General features: G+C 51.6%; 1 protein-coding gene across 3 annotated transcripts in view; it reads right to left on the bottom strand.

The window, feature by feature from the left end:
• The window catches only part of HIP1 (huntingtin interacting protein 1), a 162,815-nt gene that overhangs the window by 3,537 nt on the left and 139,498 nt on the right, over positions 1-19,780 (bottom strand). For 2 of the 3 annotated variants that reach the window (XM_047779837.1, XM_047779839.1), the window contains exons 18-31: positions 19,570-19,713; positions 19,025-19,160; positions 17,255-17,341; positions 16,947-17,054; positions 16,729-16,865; positions 11,854-11,964; positions 10,134-10,192; positions 9,659-9,752; positions 7,065-7,165; positions 6,676-6,781; positions 5,555-5,678; positions 4,664-4,725; positions 1,481-1,589; positions 266-347 (exon numbers count right to left, since the gene is read on the bottom strand). In XM_047779837.1, coding sequence (XP_047635793.1) covers positions 295-347; positions 1,481-1,589; positions 4,664-4,725; positions 5,555-5,678; positions 6,676-6,781; positions 7,065-7,165; positions 9,659-9,752; positions 10,134-10,192; positions 11,854-11,964; positions 16,729-16,865; positions 16,947-17,054; positions 17,255-17,341; positions 19,025-19,160; positions 19,570-19,713 — 1,431 coding nt within the window. In that variant the 3' untranslated portion in view covers positions 266-294. The remainder of the gene's footprint in view (positions 1-265; positions 348-1,480; positions 1,590-4,663; positions 4,726-5,554; positions 5,679-6,675; positions 6,782-7,064; positions 7,166-9,658; positions 9,753-10,133; positions 10,193-11,853; positions 11,965-16,728; positions 16,866-16,946; positions 17,055-17,254; positions 17,342-19,024; positions 19,161-19,569; positions 19,714-19,780) is intronic. The other variant, XM_047779838.1, reaches the window with a different exon arrangement.

Below are 19,780 nucleotides of genomic sequence, written 5' to 3'. Positions count from 1 at the left end.
GTCCTCTCTGTCTGGGTGGCCCTGGTCCCCCTCCTCTTGGGGGCCGGGTGGAGTGGGGGAGTCAAAGAACACGGATCTCGGGCTCGCACACAGCGGATGTCCCTGGGCAGGGGGTCTTTGGATGGCCAGGCAGGTCCTGGGCACCAGGTGGGATGGGGAGAATGGTGTGGACTCCCGGGGTCTGGTCCATGCCCGGGGGATCGCTCTCTCTCTCTCACACACACACACACACACACACACACAGAGATGGGCAACAAGGATTTACACTCTGACGTGTGCGGCGTCGCTGTGGCTCTATTCTTTCTCTGTGACTGCTTCTTGCAGCGTAGGTGGTGATGCTTCTGTTCCTAAAAGACGACAGTCACTTAGGTTTCATAGTGGTTTCGTTTTATGCATTCATCTAACTAACAAAAACAGGAGCTCCCATTGTGGCTCAGCAGGTGAAGAACCTGACATAGTGTCCATGAAGATGTAGGTTTGATCCCTGGCCTTGCTCAGTGGGTTAAGGACCTGGTGTTGCCACAGGCTGTGGCGTACATCACAGGTGCAGCTGGGATCCGGTGTTGCCGTGGCTGTGGTGTAGGCCGGCAGCTGCAGCTCTGCTTTGGCCCCGAGCCCAGGACCTTCCATGTGCTGTAGGCACGACTATAACCAAACTAAACCAAACCAAAACCAAACCAGCCTCTGAATGGGCCTGAAAATACATTCTAATCATAACCATCTATTTCCAGGGCCAGTGTCCATGAATGACTAGGAGGCATCTGTGGTGGGTTCCCAGAGTCAGTGAGCCCAGCGAGAATCACAGTCTTGATTGAGATCAAGTTGGCCACTTTGAACGTGCAGAGAAGCAGTCCCTGGAGACACCGGGTGACTGAGTCTCTGGGCTGATGGGCTGAACCTTCCACCACACCAGTTTCTAGCTCCTGACCTTCTCCTTTGCTGGCCCCAGGCACCCAGAAGCTTGTCATTCACTCACCCTGTCTGCTAGATCTTCACAACCACAATTCAATTCATTTACTACCCAACTCCATGCTGGCCTGAGACTCAACCTGGAGAGAACACCTGGCTAGCAGGGTCTTTCCGTCAGTCCCCCAGGCAACGTGTAGGTCTTTCTTTTTTGGTTTGGGCTCATGGCCTGTGAAATTCCCAGGCCAGGGAGCAAACCTGAGCCAGAGCAGCAACCTGAGCCACTGCAGTGACAATGCTGGATCCTTAACCTGCTGTGTCACGAGGGAACGCCTGATGTCTAGGTCTTGAAAGGCAACCACAAAAGCCTTTTCTTCACCACCACCATCTACCCTGGTTTGGAGCTTACAGGTTGTTGACCACAGAAGAGAAACATGCTCTGGGAAGAGGAGGAGGAATTTCCTGGTCCTGCTCTGTCAGGGGTGGGGTGGGGGTGGGGGTGTCCCCTCATCATGCACCATCCCTCCCCCCACCCCCCCGCCCGAGGGCTGTACTGGTCCTCAGCCGGGCTCACCTTCCTCCCAGCCCTCGGCGACCCCAGCGAGCTCGTAGTGCTTTTTCCGAAGCTCTCCCAGTTTTTGACGCTCCTTCTGCAGTTCGTTTTCTAGCTCTAGCACCCGAACCTATGGGGAAAGTGGCCTTTCCTTGGAGCAGGGATCTGAGGATGGTCTCTTCCGACCCAATCCCTTTCCTCCATGGTCCAGACCTCTTCTTCCATGTGAGCCACACTGTCTCCATCGCTTACCCAGCCCTCAACGTCAACTTTGGCGCCGCTCTCATTTCTCCAGCCTTTCGTGCATCCGTCTATCTCAGCGGCCCTCATGTTTTCTCACTGGAGAAATCCCCTACTGGGACTGAATGATGCTTTCCAGCCCAAAGGCCTGAGTGGGAGGAGGGCTTATCTTATGTCCCCTTGATAAATCACTAAAACATACTACTCAGCTCTGAAAAAAGGAAGGAAGGAAGAGAGGGAGGGAGGAAGGAAGACGTCTAGCTATTTGCAACCACATGGATGGACCTAGAGGGTATTAGGCTAAATGAGGTCAGTCCGAGAAAGACAGAGTATGACCACACTTATATGTGGCATCTAAAAAATAAAATAAAATGAAAAGAGACTCAGATATAGAGAACCAACAGGTGGTTGCCAGCGCGGAGGGTGGGTGAACGAGGTGAAGGGGATTAAGAAGTAAAAACCTCCAGTTATAAAATAAATAAGTCCCGAGGATGTAATACAGAGCCGAAGGAACAAGGTCGGTGTCAGTGTCATAACTTTCTCTGGGGACAGATGGTTACTAGGCTTATATGATCACTTCACAATGTATGCACATGTCACGTCACTACGCTGTATCAGAAACTAACACAATACTGGCTGCCACCGCGGGGGCGGGTCCCGAGACGAGGCTGGAGAAACAGGTGAGGAGCATTTCACCTGCACCCGCAGGTCAGGGAGAGAGGCTGGGTTCCTCTAAGCGCAAAGGGAAGCCAGTGGAAGAGGGTAAGCAGAGAAGCCAATGCTGTCATTTGCATTTCACGACGACCCAGAGGATGAATGCCACAAAGGGGCAGAGTGAAAGCGACCAGACCCAGGAAGGTGGTTGGTTCCCTTTTTGGTTTGTTTTTAAATTTTTGTATCATGGAAAATACAAAACACATTCAGAAGGATGGAGACAGATACAGTGACCCCCATCACATGCTTTTCATGTTGTTCCACCCATGACCAACTCGTGGCCAGACCCGTCTCGGCAATGCTCTTTTCCTGTTCTCTCTGCTAATTTTGAAATGTCTATTTGCATCCATTACAGCGAAGCCACTTCTGCGGTAGCTTAGGAGCGAGACAGTGAGACGTGGCTGGCTGGTTTAGACTAGGTTAGGGATGTGGAAAAGAGTGGGAAGGTTAAGGCTATGTTTTATTTTTATTTATTTATTTTTTGGTCTTTTTTTTGCTATTTCTTGGGCCGCTCCCGCGGCATATGGAGGTTCCCAGGCTAGGGGTCTAATGGGAGCCGTAGCCACCGGCTTACGCCAGAGCCACAGCAAAGCGGGAACCGAGCCATGTCTGCAACCTACACCACAGCTCACGGCAACGCTGGATCCTTAACCCACTGAGCAAGGGCAGGGACCGAACCCGCAACCTCATGGTTCCTAGTCGGATTCGTTAACCACTGCGCCACGACGGGAACTCCAAGGCTACGTTTTAGAGAGTTAGGGCTAACAGGACTTGCTGGTGGGTTGGGTGTGGAGGGAAAGAGGAACCCAGCATGACGCCTAGGTTCTGGGCTCAGCACCCAGGTGGCTGGCGGTGGTGCCACTTACTAGATGAAGGAACAGATCTGGGTGAGAGGGAAACCAAGAGACGTTTCCGACCTATTGAGTCTGGATGCCCATATATATATATATTTTGTCTTTTTGCCTTTTCTTGGGCCGTTCCCACGGCATATGGAGGTTCCCAGGCTAGGGGTCGAATCGGAGCTGTAGCCGCTGGCCTACACCAGAGCCACAGCAAGGCGGGATCCGAGCCATGTCTGCAACCTACACCACAGCTCACAGCAATGCCAGATCCTTAACCCACTGAGCAAGGCCAGGGATCGAACCTGCAACCTCATGGTTCCTAGTCGGTCTCGTTAACCACTGCACCAGGACAGGAACTCCTGGATGCCCATATTTATTGGGCATGAAGTAGAGACATCCAGCAGGCAGTGGGACAAATACAGAACTCAAGGAGGAGAATTGGAGGATGTGGGCTGGAAGAAGGATTCGGTATTTATCAGCATATAGATGGTCTTTAAAATCAAGAGGGACAGGAGTTCCCGTCGCAGTGCAGCAGAAACAGATCTGACTAGGGACCACGGGCTTGTGGGTTCGATCCCTGGCCTCGTTCAGTGGGTTGGGGATCTGGCATTGTTGTGAGCTGTGGTGTTGGTTGCACATGCAGCTCGGATCTGGCGTTGCTGTGCCTGTGGTGTAGGCCAGCAGCTGGGGCTCTGATTCGACCCCTAGCCTGGGAACCTCCATATGCTGTGGGTGCAGCACCCCCCCCTCCCCCACCAAAAAAAAAGTCAAGAGGGACAGGATGAGGCCAGTAAGCAGAAGCATGAAGCGAGAGGAGACCTGGGCCCGATCCCACTTCTTTCAGTGTCTACATGGAAATCTGGACACGTGACTTCTCCTAAAACTGCTGAGTGATCCATCTATAACCCACCTAGATTTCAATGTCTCAATCAGACTTCATCCCATCCTAGAACAAGGATGCCGGGTATTTTCCAGGATCCTACTGATTCCTATTTCTGCATGACATACCTTTATTCATACTGCAAAATGGCATTGCCTCTGAGGGGTTAACAGTGAACGGATTAAAAAAAAAATCGAATAACTAAAGGTCATATACAAATAATTCATATTGAAAGTTTAAAAATTGTCGCTAATAAGACTATTAAGTACCAGCTTATGGTCTGCTAGGGGATAAGCTGGCACCATCTAGAGGGACCCAGTCCAAGACTGGCAGGTGGGGGGTGAGATGCTAATCTCTACTCATCACTTCTCTCCACCTCCACTGATTCTTCCAGCGTCACTCAGGTTCATTCTTGGGGTAACAGGGACATCTGTGTTCATTTCCTCCGTGAATTTCTCTGGCTTCTCCCCATGGGAATAATGTTTGGGGTCAGGGTCATAGGCAACAGAGTCTGACCAGACTTCCTACCTGAGAATCCATCTCCTGGCGTTTTATCTGGGTCAGCGTCATGCTCGAGAAGTCCATGCTGTCTGCAAGGATGGAAACAGGAGGGTCTTGGTGAATAACACCCCAGCTGCCTCTAACCTGGGGTGAGAGGTAGCCGGTGTCAAAGCTCTGCTGAACTGATCGGTTTGACATTTACCAACATAGGAGTGAACGGAAGTGAGGGATGGAGAGGAGAGAAGACAGTGACAGGGTCAGACCCCTGCCTCCGGATGGACAGTCAGGCCTGTGGAGTCATGTCTTTGAACTCAGGGAACTAGCTAAGGCCTGTGCCTACAGGGCTATAAAAAGCATGCTTAGGTGGTGTCTCAACTTACGAGAAAATAAGTTTGCAAGATGACAAAGAAGAGAGAATTTGGAACTAGAACTGTGGGGAAGTGGGACCGTGGCGAAGAATGTAAAGAGGAGGAGTTCCCGTCGTGGTGCAGCGGAAACGAATCCAACTGGGGACCGTGAGATTGCGGGTTTGATCCCTGGCCTTGCTCAGTGGGTTAAGGATCTGGCGTTGCAGTGAGCTGTGGCGTAGGTCACAGACACAGCTCGGATCCTGCGTTGCTGTGGCTGTGGTGTAGGCCAGTGGCTGTAGCTCCAATTCGACCCCTAGCCTGTGAACCTCCGTATGTCGCGGGTGCGACCCTAAAAAGACCAGAAAACACACACACACACACACACACACACACACACGAACCCACTGTGCAGTTCCCTGGTGGCTCAGCGGGTTAAGGATCTGTGTTGCAACTGCTGTGGTGCAGATTTGATCCCTGGCCTGGGAACTTCCACATGCTGTGGGTGTGGCAAAAAAAAAAAAAAGGAAAAGAAAAAAAGGATAGAAAAATGTTGCTTTTGAAAGGCTACCTGTGTCTTCGATCTGTAATTTTCCAGAAACAGTTGAGGCCACAACTGCGGCGGTGGCCTGGTTCACACCCCGAGAGGCCTGCTGCAGCTGGGCCAGGTTCGGGCTGTCCTTATCAGCTTTCACCTGCCAGGACCAAGCAGATTTAGGGTCACACAACACAGAAAAGCAAGGACAGAATCAAATCATTGGCCTGATGGGTCTTGACAAATACATGGGCTCTGTTAGGGTCACTGATCAACTTCTCAAAAATCATTGCCTGGGGGGTCAGCTCCTGGCATCTCTAATATCAAAAATCCTCCCTGGCTCCTTTGCTTAGTGGTCTGGAGCTCTAGTTTTATCACTTATTTTGATAAACTGTCCCCAGGGTGGGAACCAATTAGGGACAACAGACAAGGACAGTAAGAGAAGCGGCCCAGGGTGCCATTGGCGCCGAGCTCTGATAGGAGTGGGTGGGATGATGGTCCAAACTGGAGGTTCCTGAGGACAGGCAGACAGTGGTTGTGGAACCTCAGAGCTGAGCCAGGTGCCCAGCTTTCCCAGCCGGCATTTTCCTTGTGTGAGCTCGCCTTGAGGGTATGAGGGCTAATCAGAGGTTAGCATGGCTGGGATCCTTCAAGGCCACTTGCAATAAACATGAGGAGGCTGAAGCGTTCCCGCTGTGGCTCAGCAGGTTCAGAACACGACATAGTGTCCATGCGCATGAGGGTTTGATTCCTGGCCTTGCTCAGTGGGTTAAGGATCTGGCGATGCTGCGAGCTGTGGTGTAGGTGGCAGACATGGCTTGCATCCTGTGTTGCCATGGCTATGATGTCAGTTCAGCTGCAGCTCTGATTCGACCCCTATCCCATGAATATCAATATGTTGCAGATGTGGCCCTTAAAAAAACAAAAAAATGAGGACGCCAAGGCGTGAACGTGGAGAGCCGAGTAGAGGGCGCCCTGCTGAAAGGCTTTTAGAGGAAGGCGGTGCAGGACCCTTGAGAGGCAGAATTTCAATTTGGGACTCAACCTCCCTGGATGCTGGATAAATCATCCATTCTTGGGGGCAATGCCACACTCCAGGTGTATTTTCTAATCTAGCCAGACCTTACAGCATCTGGGGCACGAAACACCGGTCCTACCTTGGAGGCGGCCACCAGCTGGGCTGTGCTGGCGGCAATTTCACGTGAACACACCATCAGCTCCTCGAATTTCCCTCTGCCTTGGACCACCAGATCGGCTGCATCCCTGACAGTCAGGAGAGGACCCGATGGGTTAGGAAATTGATGGCTGCCACCCCTTACGACCTCACCTCTAGCCCATTCCCATCACCTGGGCGGACAGGGAGCACGGCCTCCTGCCCATCCCTGGGCTGCCCCAGGAGACCTAGGCTCCCTTAGACATTTTCAGTCCTGCTGACTTGGCAACAGTTTCTAGGGGGGCAGGTTTCCCCCCTTAGTTATTCTCTCGAGGCCAGGAGTCAGTGGAACGGGGGTGGAGGTGAGGAGCCCCGGGAGTAATAGGTACTTACACCATGACAGTGGCTCCCCAGCCCACGGCTTTGGAGGCTGAGATAAGTCCTTCCGTCCATCGAGAATTCTTGGCATAAAACTCTTTAGGGGATGCTGTACCCTAGGGATGTGAAAAATAATAATAGCTATGATTTCTTCCATGCCTACTATGTGCCAGGTGTTTTTATATATGTGATCCCACACCGTCTTCATAGCAACCCCGAGAGGGAAGCATTATTAGTCCTATTTTTATAGATGAGGAAACTCAGATTCAGAGAGGCAAAAATATTTTTCCTCAGGACGTGCTGGAAACACATCCTAGGCTTTTCTGACTCCAAAGTCTCCAGCATTTCCGTTACATCCCACTATCTCCGCACTGCATACAGAGGCATATATCTATATAACTTATGGTCTGAGGGGAGTCTAGCTGCTCTCTATGATTTGCCAAAAGAGGACAGTAAGTATTCAGTGAGTGATTAAAAAAAGAATTTCTGGAGTTCCTGTGTGTTTCAGTGGGTTAAGGGTCTGGTGTCGTCACTACGGTGGCACAACTTTAATCCTGGGCTAGGACTATCGCCATGCAGCGAGGGTGGGCACTCCCACCCCCATTTTTTTTTTTTTGGTCTTTTGTCTTTTTTGTTGTTGTTGTTGTTGTTGCTATTTCTTGGGCCGCTCCCGCGGCATATGGAGGTTCCCAGGCTAGGGGTTGAATTGGAGCTGTAGCCACCGGCCTACACCAGAGCCACAGCAACGCGGGATCCGAGCCACGTCTGCAACCTACACCACAGCTCACACAACGCCGGATCCTTAACCCACTGAGCAAGGGCAGGGACCGAAACCCGCAACCTCATGGTTCCTAGTCGGATTCGTTAACCACTGCGCCACGACGGGAACTCCCCCCATTTTTTTTAAATTAAAAAATGTTTAAATTTAGTTAATTTTTTAATTAAAAAAAATGTCTGAGGGGTAGGGGGAAGGGGGATTGGAGGAAGGTTGTCCAAAGGTACAAATTTCTAGTTGTAAGATCAGTACGTCCCAGGGAACGTCAGGTACAACATGATAATGATCACTGCTGTATGTTACAGATGAAAGCAGTTGAGAGAGTAAATCCCAAGAGTTCATTGTCTTTTTGCCTTTTCTAGGGCCGCTCCCGCGGCACATGGAGGTTCCCAGGCTAGGGGTCTAATGGGAGCTGTAGCCACTGGCCTATGCCAGAGCCACAGCAAAGCGGGATCCGAGCCACGTCTGCAACCTACACCACAGCTCACGGCAATGCCGGATCCTTAACCCACTGAGCAAGGGCAGGGATCGAACTCGAAACCTCATGGTTCCTAGTCGGATTCGCTAACTACTGAGCCACGACGGGAACTCCCCAAGAGTTCTTATCACAAGGAAATTTTTTATTGCTAGTTTTAAAACTGTGTATCTACATGGGATGATGGGTGTTCACTTATGGTGATAATCACTTCATATGCAGAAGTCAAACCACTATGCTGTACACCTTGAACTTGTACAGCACGACATGTCAATTATATGTCAGTAAAACTAAAAGAAAAAATAACTCCTACTTGGAACTTTAAAATGCCTTTATGCACTGGAAGTGCCCAACAGCCTGAGGATCTAGTTACTCCATGCTCAGCCTCTCTATCTGGTGGGGCAGGAAACATCGCTTCTGAGATGGATAAGAAGCACTACCAAAGCAGGTATGGCTTTTTTTGGCTGTGCCCTCAGCTTACAAAAGCTCCCAGGGCAGGAATCAAACCTCAAAAAAGCAGTGACCTGAGCCACAACAGTGACAATGATGGATCCTTCACTCCCAGGCCACCAGGGAGCTCCCTGGCTTCATCTCCCCCCCCCCTTTTTTTGGTCTTTTGAGGGCCCCACCCACGGCATATGGAGGCTCCCAGGCTAGGGATCAAATTATAGCTGCAGCTGCAGCCACAGGAACACAGGATCTGAGCTGCATCCACAACCTACACTGCAGCTTGTGGCAACACCAGATCCTTAACCCACGAAGTGAGGCCAGCGATCAAACCCACATCCTCATGGATATGGCTAGGTTCTATAGCTGGAGAGCCACAATGGGAACTCCCTTGGCTTCATTCTTCACAGGACTCTTTCCAGGTGCCTAACCTGCTCCCTGGACTTTTGTCCCTTGAGCTGCAGCTGCACGTGGGGATGGGAAAAAGAGAAGATGACAGATCTCCCTCGGGGGGCAGCGGGTTTGATCCCTGGCCTGGAACTTCCATACCCTGCAGGTGTGCCCTCCCACCCTCCCCCCAAAAAAGAAAAAAGATGACGTCAGCAAAGGCGTGAGAAAACTGAAGTGACGATGTTGACAAGAGATGGTGGCAGAGTCTGAATCGCTGTGACTGGCCTCTGCTGAAAAGGCACGGCGGAGCCCACGTGGAAGGTCAGGCCCTGGCTGGCGCTTCTGATGTGCCCGGCAGTGCCCCAGGTTCTTCCTGTGCCATTTGCTAATGTCCACGGGAGTGGCTGCTGGACACACACGGCCGGACAGCAGCACACCGAGGCCCTTACTGACTCAGCTTCTCAGTGAGCTGGGAATCGGTAACCAATGTCCGATCCGCCCGGGGCCCCGGTCCACGCTTACCCGGCCACTCTCCACAATCTCTCTCTGGAGCTCCTTCGAGGCCACGATCAGGACCTGAATAGCCTGCATGAGGCTGGTACAGGAACCGAGGATCCTGCAGAAAGCAACAACCGCCCAAGTCAGGAGCACAGAACAGAGACCGACAGCAACGGGCAACACTGCTTTCTTCTCTCCTGTTCACAGGCAACCTTGGGATGGGAAAGAAGGCAGGGAGTATGTGGAGGTGATGCCCTGAGGGAAAGGGGTGAGCGAGGAGACCCGTGGATGTTCTTGGCGAGGAGTAGTGAAATGGTGACTCTTGGGCTCTTTCTCCTATCACACAACAGTCATGTGTTGGCTGTCATTAACACTGACACTGTCAAGTCCACAGACTCAGCCCTTCCCCGAGGGGCTACGTTCTACTCTCATCAGCACAAGCCAGTGCAGGAGAGACAGGTCCTGACCACCAACGTGCCGCCCTGCTGCTCAGACTGACCTTTCGTTCACCTCCAGTTTGACTCCTGTGTCTCCAGCTCGGGATTTGCTGAGCATCTCCTGTTAAAAAAGCAGAGGGAGTTCCTGTTGTGGCTCAGTGGTAACCAACCCAACTGAGACCCATGAGGATATGGGTTTCACCCCTGGCCTTGCTCAGTGGGTGAAGTTTCCAGCGTTGCCGTGAGCTGTGGTATAGGTTGCAGACGTGGCTTGGATCCCGCGTTGCTGTGGCTGTGGTGTAGGCCGATGGCTGAAGCTCCGATTTGACCCTCAGCCTGGGAACGTCCATGTGTCATGGGTGTGGCCCTAAAAAGCAAAAAAAATAAAAATAAAAAAAGCAGAGGATGGGAGTTCCCATTGCGGCTCAGTGGGTTAAGAACCTGAGTGGTATCCATGAGGATGCAGGTTTGATCTGCGACCTCGATCAATAGGTTAAGGATCCAGTGTTGCCACAAGCTGAGGCATAGGTTGCAGATGTGGCTCAGATCTGGCGTGGCTGTGGCTGTGGCGTAGGCCCCTAGCCTGGGAACTTCTGCATGATGCAGGTGCAGCCAAAAGAAATGAAGAAGAAAGAAAAGAAAAAAGAAGCAGCAGAGGAGCTCCTGCTGTGACACAATGGGATTAGCAGTGTCTTGGGAGTGCTGAGACATGGGTTCGATCCCTGGCTTGGCACAGTGTGTTAAGGATCTGGCATTGCCTCAGCTGTGGCTCAGATATGATCCCTGGCCTAGGAGCTCCATAAGTCATGGGGTGGCAAAGGAAAAAAAAAAAAAAAAAAAAAAGCAGCAGCAGTTTCTCAAGATGTCATAGGTACTGAGACCCCACTGATGTCTTTGTGACACTTTGGGTCCAACATCCTGCAGTAACTAAGAAACGTAAAAGTGTCCATCCATGTCCTTGTGAGAATCAGGAAAAGAATCCAGACCCTCATCTATTCAGTGGGAGGCCATTGGCGCTAGAATCTGTGTCTTGACATTCTGGCACCTGGGCTGACATGCACGGAACTCTGAGAGCTAGGCCACCGTGCCAACAGGGGCAGCTGGAACCAGGTCCTTAAGGCAGGTACCCACACCAAGGCAGGTGCCTGAGTCTTCCACCAAAGGAGTAATACGTGACCTTTTCAATAAATGTCCACTCAGCATGCACTCAGCTTCCCCCCCCCACCCCCCGAGACGATAGTTACCATGGACTTACTGCGTGCCTGGCACTGAGGCGTGTGTGTGTTAACTCACTGAATCCTTATAATACCCTCCGAGGAAGGTACGGTGACTGTCACCATCATAGAGAAATGCAATCTGGGAGTTCCCTGGTGGCCTAGTGGGTTAAGGATCTGGTGTTATCATGGCTGTGATGTGGGTTCAATCCCTGGCCTGGGAACTTCTGCAAGCTGTGGCCAAAAAAGAAAAAAAAAAAAAGAAAAGAAATGGAATGGAATCTGAATCTTAGGTTAACGTAACTTATTGGAGGTCACACAACTAGCAAGCTGTCAATCTGGAACTGGAAAAAATGAAGGCCTGACATCAAAGTGTGTGGTCCTTGAGGAAAGCACTCACCTTCCTTTGGTTCCATTTTCTTACCTCAGAGACCCCAGGGAGTTAGGGTTTTGGTTTGTTTAGAGAGAGGGCTGCAGACTCCACGAGGGACACGGCTATGCCCAGCGGGCAGCACTGGCGAAGGGGAGCTGCTAAATCAGCCCCGTAGGCGACCCCGCAGGCGCATACCTCGATTCTGGCCGTGGCGGTTTCAATGGCAGCAGAAGTGGCAGCCAGCTCCTTGTCCACCAGGTCCCCCAGTTCCTCCTGTTTGATGTCCAGGCCTCTGGGCAGGAGCTCCTGTGAACAGCATCACAGAGACTGAAAGGACCCTGTGACCTCTGCCCGATCCTCCCTGGTGGACCCATAGTCCTCACAAGACGGCAGAAGGTTTGGGGAAGCCGCTGCCCCACCACGGAACACGCCAAGCGGCGGAGGGGCGGCGGGGTCACGGGCCCCGCCGGGAACTGTCTATCACGTGAGCACTGCCACGGCAGGCTCCGCCCACCCCTGCTCTCCCAGAACCCACCCCCTTCTAGAAGCCCCGCCCCACGAGGCCCTTCAGTCGCCCCGACCCCACCCCTGTGTGGTGCTGATTACATCTGCTGCTGGGAGCTGCTTCTGAGAACATCTTCGGTGTGGATGATGGCTTCCAACCAGACGGTCTGCCCCTTATTTAACCTTGTTCCAGAGCAACTGCAGGAGGCAGTTACTACGCATGTCCCACAGGTGGGACAGCAAGGCTCAGAGAGGTCAAATGTCTTGACCACAGTTACCGCTAATAAATGGAGGAGCAGGGATTTGAACTTAGGTCTGATGGCAAAGCCAGGAATCTTTAGCCATATGATGTGGGGGAGGGGGGAGGGAGTGGGACGGACTGGGAGTCTGGGATTAGTATATGCAAACCCTTACATTTAGAATGGAGAGACAATAAGGTCCTACTGGTTACAGGGAACTATATCCAATCACTGGTGACAGAACACCATGGAAGGTGATATGAGAGAAAGAATATATATACATATGACTGGATCACTGTGCTGTACAGCAAAAATGGACAGAACCCTGTAAATCAACCATAGTAAAACATTTTTAAAAAACCCTCAACTATATAACTACAACTCAACAATAAAAAGACAACCCAAGTAAAAGGAATTTAAAAAACCAATTAAACCATTAAAAAAAGAGAAGGAAATATTGTGTTGTATACACAAAGAGTATCAGTATGCTGCATGTGCAGCCCTAAACAAACAAACAAACACATCATCAATACCTTTGAAATCGCCTTTGCACCCTGCCCTGATTCCATCTCCCTACCTCCCCACTCCCACCTCAAGATAAACACAGAATTCAGGAGAATGCTTGCTGTTGTCTATTTTAAAAAATTCCCTTAAACAACATAATGCTAAAATTACATGTTTGGTCTTTATTTAAAAGGAACCACACTATATTTTTCTATGATTCATATTTTCATTTAGCATTCTATGTGTGAGAATCACCCTATAACCTAGTAATTCTATTCCTAGGTTTATACCCTAGAGAAACTCATATATGTGCGTTAGGAGATACATACAACGATCACAGTAGTACGTTAATAAGAGCCCCAAACTGGAAATAACTCAAATGTCCATCAACAAAAGAATCAATATATAAATTGAACCATAGTCACACAATGGAATACTACAGAGCAGTGAAAATGAGTGTATCATGTGGATGAATCTTACACATAATGTTGGAAAAAGCAAGTTGCAGAAGAGTGACACATAGAACTAATAATACAATATGTTACTTAAGGGGGGAAATGGACATAGTTTTTTCTTTGTTTGTTTTTTTAATCTTCTAACTTATAAAATCTATGCCAGGAGTTCCTGTTGTGGCACAGTGGAAATGAATCCAACTAGTATCTATCAGGATGTGGGTTCGATCCCTGGCCTCGCTCAGTGGGTTGGGGATCTGGTGTTGCCGTGAGCTGTGGTGTGGGTTGCAGACAGAGCTCAGATCCTGCGTTGCTGTGGCTGTGGTGTAGACTGGCAGCTGTAGCTCCGATTTGATCCCTAGCCTGGGAACTTCCAAATGCCGTACATGCAGCCCTGAAAAGCAAAATAAAATAAAATGAAATCTATGCCACATTCTGTGTAATTCCTTCAGTTCCATCACCCAGTTCACTAATTCTTTCTTCAGCTTTGTTTTAACCTGCTGTTGAATTTGTATACTGTTAGGACTATCAAGGATTATATTTTTCATTTCTAGAAGTTATGTGGTTCTTTCCCAAACATATCAGGTTACTTTTGAAAAGATCTAGGTCCTCTGTTACATTGTTGATACCTCTGAGAAAGTTCTTTAACATGTCAAATATATTTATTGTGAATTTACACGCCTTGGGATTCTATCTGTGAATCTTCTTTGAGGTTTGGGTTCAAAGTATATTCCTTCAGAAACAACTTGAATCAGCTTCTGCCACATACCTGGACTTCTAACAGCCTGACTACTTGAAACTTAATTTTCTGTTTGGGGAATTTTAGGCCACACAGGCAGTATGAGATTTGAACCCAGAGCCCATAAAAAGGTGGCTTAGGGTTAGGAATTCTGTAGGCACCATTCTCCATTTCCTTCTTCCAGAATCAAGGTTGTGACAAGATCTTCCTTGTAGGGCAGGCTTTTTCTCCCATTCAATCAAGGTGTGATCCTTCAGAATTACTTTCTGGGGATGAAGTCTCTCCATTCCATTCACATTTGGGCCTAGGTTTTGTTTCTTCTCCTCTGCATGTGTGGCCTATTACAACCCAAGCTCTAGGGAGTTCCCTGGTGGCTCAGCAGATTAAGGATCTGGCACTGTCATTGCAGCAGCTTGGGTCACTGCTGTGGTGCAGGTTCGATCCCTGGCCTGGGAACTTCTGCATGCTGTGGGTACAGCAGGAAAAAAAAAAATCGAGCTCTAGGTCACCAGAGTTGGACAAACACTGGCTCTAGCATCCTTTGGTTTCTGATTCTGAGAATTTCCTTAGTTTTTAGCCAATTCAGATTCAATTAAAAAAAATTGGGGGGAGTTCCCATCATGGCTCAGCAGAAACAAATCTGACTAGCATCCATGAGGACCCAAGTTTGGTCCCTGGCCTCACTTCAGTGGATTAAGGATCCAGTGTGGCCATGAGCTGTGGTGTAAGTTCCAGACGCGGCTTGGATCTAGTGTTGCTATGGCTGTGATGTAGGCCAGTGGATATAGCTCCAATTCAACCCCTGGACTGGGAACCTCCATGTGCTGGGGGTGCGGCCCTAAAAAGACAAAAAAAAAAAAAAATTTAAAAAAAATTTCTTTTTCTAATTGTACTTAGCATTTTCCATGTCCTGTGTTGGGAAGAGTCTCTAAACAGCCAGCCAGCCCTACTGCTGGCCCTGCTGCCACGCAACACCGGGCAAGATGCTCCATCTCCAGCAAAAGGGAGGCTGTGGGAAGGCTGACGAAGCCGCCGCCACCAACTTAATAACATCAAAATATCATCATGCCCATGTCACCTCAAGGGAAGGTCAGCAGTCCCCCACTCTCCACAGCCTTCCTTCATCCAGGGTTCCAGGCTCCCCATCTCATTGCTCACACCTCCTGGGTGTGGCCCTTCCTTTCCCAGCGGATCTTTTAATTGCTCTGCTCTCCCCCGCGTGCATCTTCAATGAACCATTTGCTGGGGGTTAATCACCTGCCAGGCCTATGCCCGGGACCAAGGACATAAGACGAAGAAGGTGTCGGCTCCACCTCTGAGGATTCACCGGGGGGAAAAAGACAGGCGAGCAGGTACTGTGACTGCCACCAACACGTAAGGTGAAGGGAGTGGTGAGGGGGCCAGAGAGGTGGATAACGGCCAGATGGTGAAGGTCCTTGTCTGTCACACCCCCTAGGCTGGTGTTTGTTACTGATCCAGGAGAATCATAATCCCATCTCTGTTTTTGAAAGAGGGCAGAGGGCAAAGAGGCCAGGAGCAAGAAAATTTAATCAGGAGGCTGTTTTTAGAGCTCAAATGAGAGGGAAGTCTCCTGTGGTGCAGCAGCAGGTTACGTATCCGCCGTTGTCACTGCACCAGCATGGGTGGCTGCTGCGGTGCAGGTTTGATCCCTGTCAAGGGATCTTCCACATGCCATGGGCACGGCCCAAAAAACAAACAAACAAACAAACAAACAAACAAAAACAGTTCAAATGAGAGATGATGAGGATATGAACTCTGGTCCTGGTCTCGTCCTTCCCCGTGCTGATTATAACACACGCTCTAGGAATTAGAAGCTGCCTTGTATGGTCCTCCTTTTTTTTTTTTTTTTTTGTCTTTTTGCCATTTCTTGGGCCGCTCCCACGGCATATGGAGGTTCCCAGGCTAGGGCTCGAATCGGAGCTATAGCCACCGGCCTACGCCAGAGCCACAGCAACGCGGGATCCGAGCTGCGTCTGCAACCTACACCACAGCTCATGGCAACGCCGGATGGGTAACCCACTGAGCAAGGCCAGGGATCAAACCCGAAACCTCATGGTTCCTAGTCAGATTCGTTAACCACTGCGCCACAATGGGAACTCCAAAGGTCCTTCTTAAATAGATCCCTAGTACGGGTCCCATCGCTCTGTACAGAAATGGCGAATTTCTTTAGTTTTCTTCCTCACAGAGACCAGGCCTTATTTGTCCCCGGAGAACTACATCCAGCACAATTCTCCACACACAGGAGAGAGTCACGACCTCTTCACGGAGTGAATAACTAGATTATCTTCATTTTAGGTGTAACCTGCCCCATCAGAAAAAACCCCTTGAAAACAGGAAAAAACCCCTTGAAAACAGGAACACCCTGCTCCTGCTCCTTTGACATCGCTTAGCACAGGCGACAATCACAGAGCAGCCTCTCAGGTAACCGCCAAGGCTTCAACCAGAACTGGAAAGTCCTTTGGGGGGTCGGGTTTGCCAGTTCTGTCTCTCACGTTCTGGAATCAAGATTCAAGTGCAGAACGGGCTGAGAACCTGGCTGATTCCGGGGCCAATCCCTGGCCCTCACCCTCAAGAGCAAAAAGAGCTCTCCCGGGAGTCACACGGATACTACCTCGCCAATGGCTGTGATCCTGGTGAGGCAGCTCCTCACGGCGGTGCTGTCGGCCTTCTCGAGGATTCCTTCTTCCTCCAGGAAGCCCAGATAGATGAGGGTCTCCCTGCCGTACTGCTTACAGGCCTCGGTCAATGCTGCAGAGACAAGGGGACAGGGACCTGTCAGGGCCCCCTGTTCCCCCTGCTTTCCCCCAGGCCCCTCGCCCCGGTACTCACAGTCGGCAGGCTCCGGCGGGGCCCTGAGGCAGGTGGTGCTGCCGTGAACAATGGTGTCACTGGTCAAGTGGGCCAGGAGGGTGACGGCGTGGAGGAGCCCACTGATATCTGCCGGGAGTCCAAAGGCCACTTTCTCAGGCCTGCAGGAGGGGCAGCCCTTACATCCCCCCCTCCCCCCCGCCACTTTGCAAGTGCCACACCCGCTCCTTTCTGGGGATGGAGGAACCGGTCGCCATCACCATGTTGCGGTGTTCCTGACCGCTGCCCAGCTGTCACTAGCAGCAGACCTTATCCTGCACCTCTCTTACCTTCTGGGCAGGCCAGATACTGGCTCCAGCATTGTTCCAGTTGCTCAATGCAGCTGGAAACGGACCTGACCTTGCAGAGTAGGTGATCTGTGAGAAGGAAGACAGGGCAAAGTCAGGGCCAGACGTGTCACAGCTCCCTGCATCCTGGTTGGTCAGGTAGCCTGATGGATGCCCTTCCTAGTGAGGGGCCCCAGCCTGGCAGGAGCTGCCCTAAGAGCAGGGAGAGAGGCGAGGTCGTTGGCTCTGCTGGTACGAGTTTCTCTCACTGTGGCTTCAAAGGCTGTCCTTCCGAGCCTGTGTGGTCCTTTAGCCAAGAACCATGGCAACTGCATCACTGCAACACTGCTGCCCCTTACTTCCCATCACTGCCCACGGGATCAAATCCAGGGCTTTCTGTTAAGTCTTTCAAAGACCTTAGACTCTCATGACTCGAGCTCAGATGCCTGGCTCCAATGAGGCTAATCTACACCCACAACGGTCATTTCCGCTGCTGTGCCTCTGGGCACAGGTCTGCAAAGACTGCATCACATAGGAATTTAAGTAGGGACTCTCGAGTCTCGCTGCACAGGTGTTGCAGCACCTGGCTCCACCACTGCTGGCCGTGAGCTCAGGCCCGCTGCACCTGCTTCCTCATCTGAAAAAGCAAGAACAATAGTACCACCTCCCAGCATCCAAGGATTGCTGGGCTAAGGCCAATAAAAGTTCCTGGGCCAGGGATCGAATCTGTACCACAGCAGCGACCTGAGCTGTTACAGCGACACTGCTGGATCCTTAACCCACCACGTCACAGGAGAACTTAGAATCGTGCCTGGTACACAGCAAGCGCTCGGTAAAAGTCAGCTGGTTTTATGCATATCATTGCCCATGGCTTCATGTCTCTCCTCTGCCTTCAAAACCAGCTCATACCATCTCCTGCAGACTCTGCCCACAGTTGTCCCATCCTGGGGGTCCCACAGGAAATGAGGGCTCCTTCATTGGTAACTGCTGGTTTCCTTCCAGGTGGGTTTCCCGCTGAGCGAGACATCACAGCCCTTCCTGAACACCTCGCTGAGAATCGAGACCCTTCTAATCGATAAAAATCACCTGTCATCTGTCTCCTCCTGTCTGCCTTGTCCTCAGGAGACCTCTCAGGACTCCGTTCAAAAATGAGCAAATGAGCTGCCATGAGACCCATTCATGGCCACGTCTATGACTTCACAAATCGGCTGGGTGCTCTTCCCACCTGCGCTGCACCATGACCATCCTGGCACCCAGAGGGCTGCTCTGACTCCACCGCATGCCCTGAGGACGCTGGTGCTCCAGAGGGGACCCTGGTTCGTGCCTGTGACTGGGGGGCAGGGGGGATTGTGGCTTTTGCACCCCATGTTCGACAGCGATGCCTCCCTATCTAGACCTGAAGCTCGCAGCAGCTGCCTCTCAATGCAGACCATCCTGTCTCCTTAGAGCCACACAGGACACTCTGTTCGCCCTCCTCCAGGCATCCAGGATTGTTATCAGGGCTCAGCTCCCAGCGGGAGGGGGGCCCATGACCTAAGCAGTAACTGTCTCACTTGGGCGGGGGGGCACTTAGAAAACACTGCTGCCCAGCCCTTGGCCACAGAGCCACCTACTGAACTGATCTGAGGTGGCACTCGGGCACCCCCAGGCGATCCCAACGTGCAGCCGGGCGGGGAAGCCCTGAGAGCGGAGTCACATGGGGTTCAAGGCCAACACTGAAGAGTAGGAGGCTGTAAGGATGCGGCACCTGCAAGCCGGCAAGGGGAAGAGCACCTGCGGATCCAGCGCAGCTGAAGAGAGTGGGCTCCTCGAACTGCCTCAGCGCCTCCTGCACCACCTGCTCCGCAGCCCTCCGTGACTCCGCCAGGAGTATTTTTCGCTGGTCCTTCGCGAGCTGGCATATAGATTCCTAGAGATGGTCCAGGGAGGTCAGTCTGCTGCAGAGCCCGTAAGGAGCCTCCGGGCAGCACCTGCCTGTGACACAGCTGGGATTCCTGGCGTCTTAGCATGAGCATCGCGGATGAGGCCCAAGCCGGAGAAAAACCCTTTACTGTGTCCACAGGTGTGTGCCACTGGGCACAGGAGGTGATGGGGCTGGACCCCGGCAACCCCCTTCCCCCTGGGGGAGAGCGCCAGGTGCCGCCCTCATCTGCTCTGTGGGCGGCACAGGGCAGCCGGGATCGGGAGCTACACCCGCAGAAGAGCTGCCTTTGACGTCCAGCCCGAGGCCCCAAACCCCCTGCCGCCATGAACACACTGCTGAAGCCTGTAGCCGTGAGGTCGGGCTTGGTCAGCCCCCGTGGGTGTCCGCCACTTGCCTGAGTGCTGGACAGTTTGAGCTGGGTGTATTCCAGCTGCTCCTGAAGAGCAGACAACTGCTCCTCCTGGCGAGCCACGGCGTTCACCAGGCTGCCCCGCTCCTTCTCGAGTTCGGCGATCTGCGCGGTCCATTTGGCTTCTGACTGCGATGGCGACCGTGTGGGAAGAGGGAGCTGCTCAACGGTCCCCTTCCCAGGAGTTCTAACCCAC

The sequence above is a fragment of the Phacochoerus africanus genome, chromosome 5 (genome assembly GCF_016906955.1).
Source record: "Phacochoerus africanus isolate WHEZ1 chromosome 5, ROS_Pafr_v1, whole genome shotgun sequence".
Classification (NCBI taxonomy): domain Eukaryota; kingdom Metazoa; phylum Chordata; class Mammalia; order Artiodactyla; family Suidae; genus Phacochoerus; species Phacochoerus africanus.
This window is presented reverse-complemented; position numbering and strand designations above follow the sequence as displayed.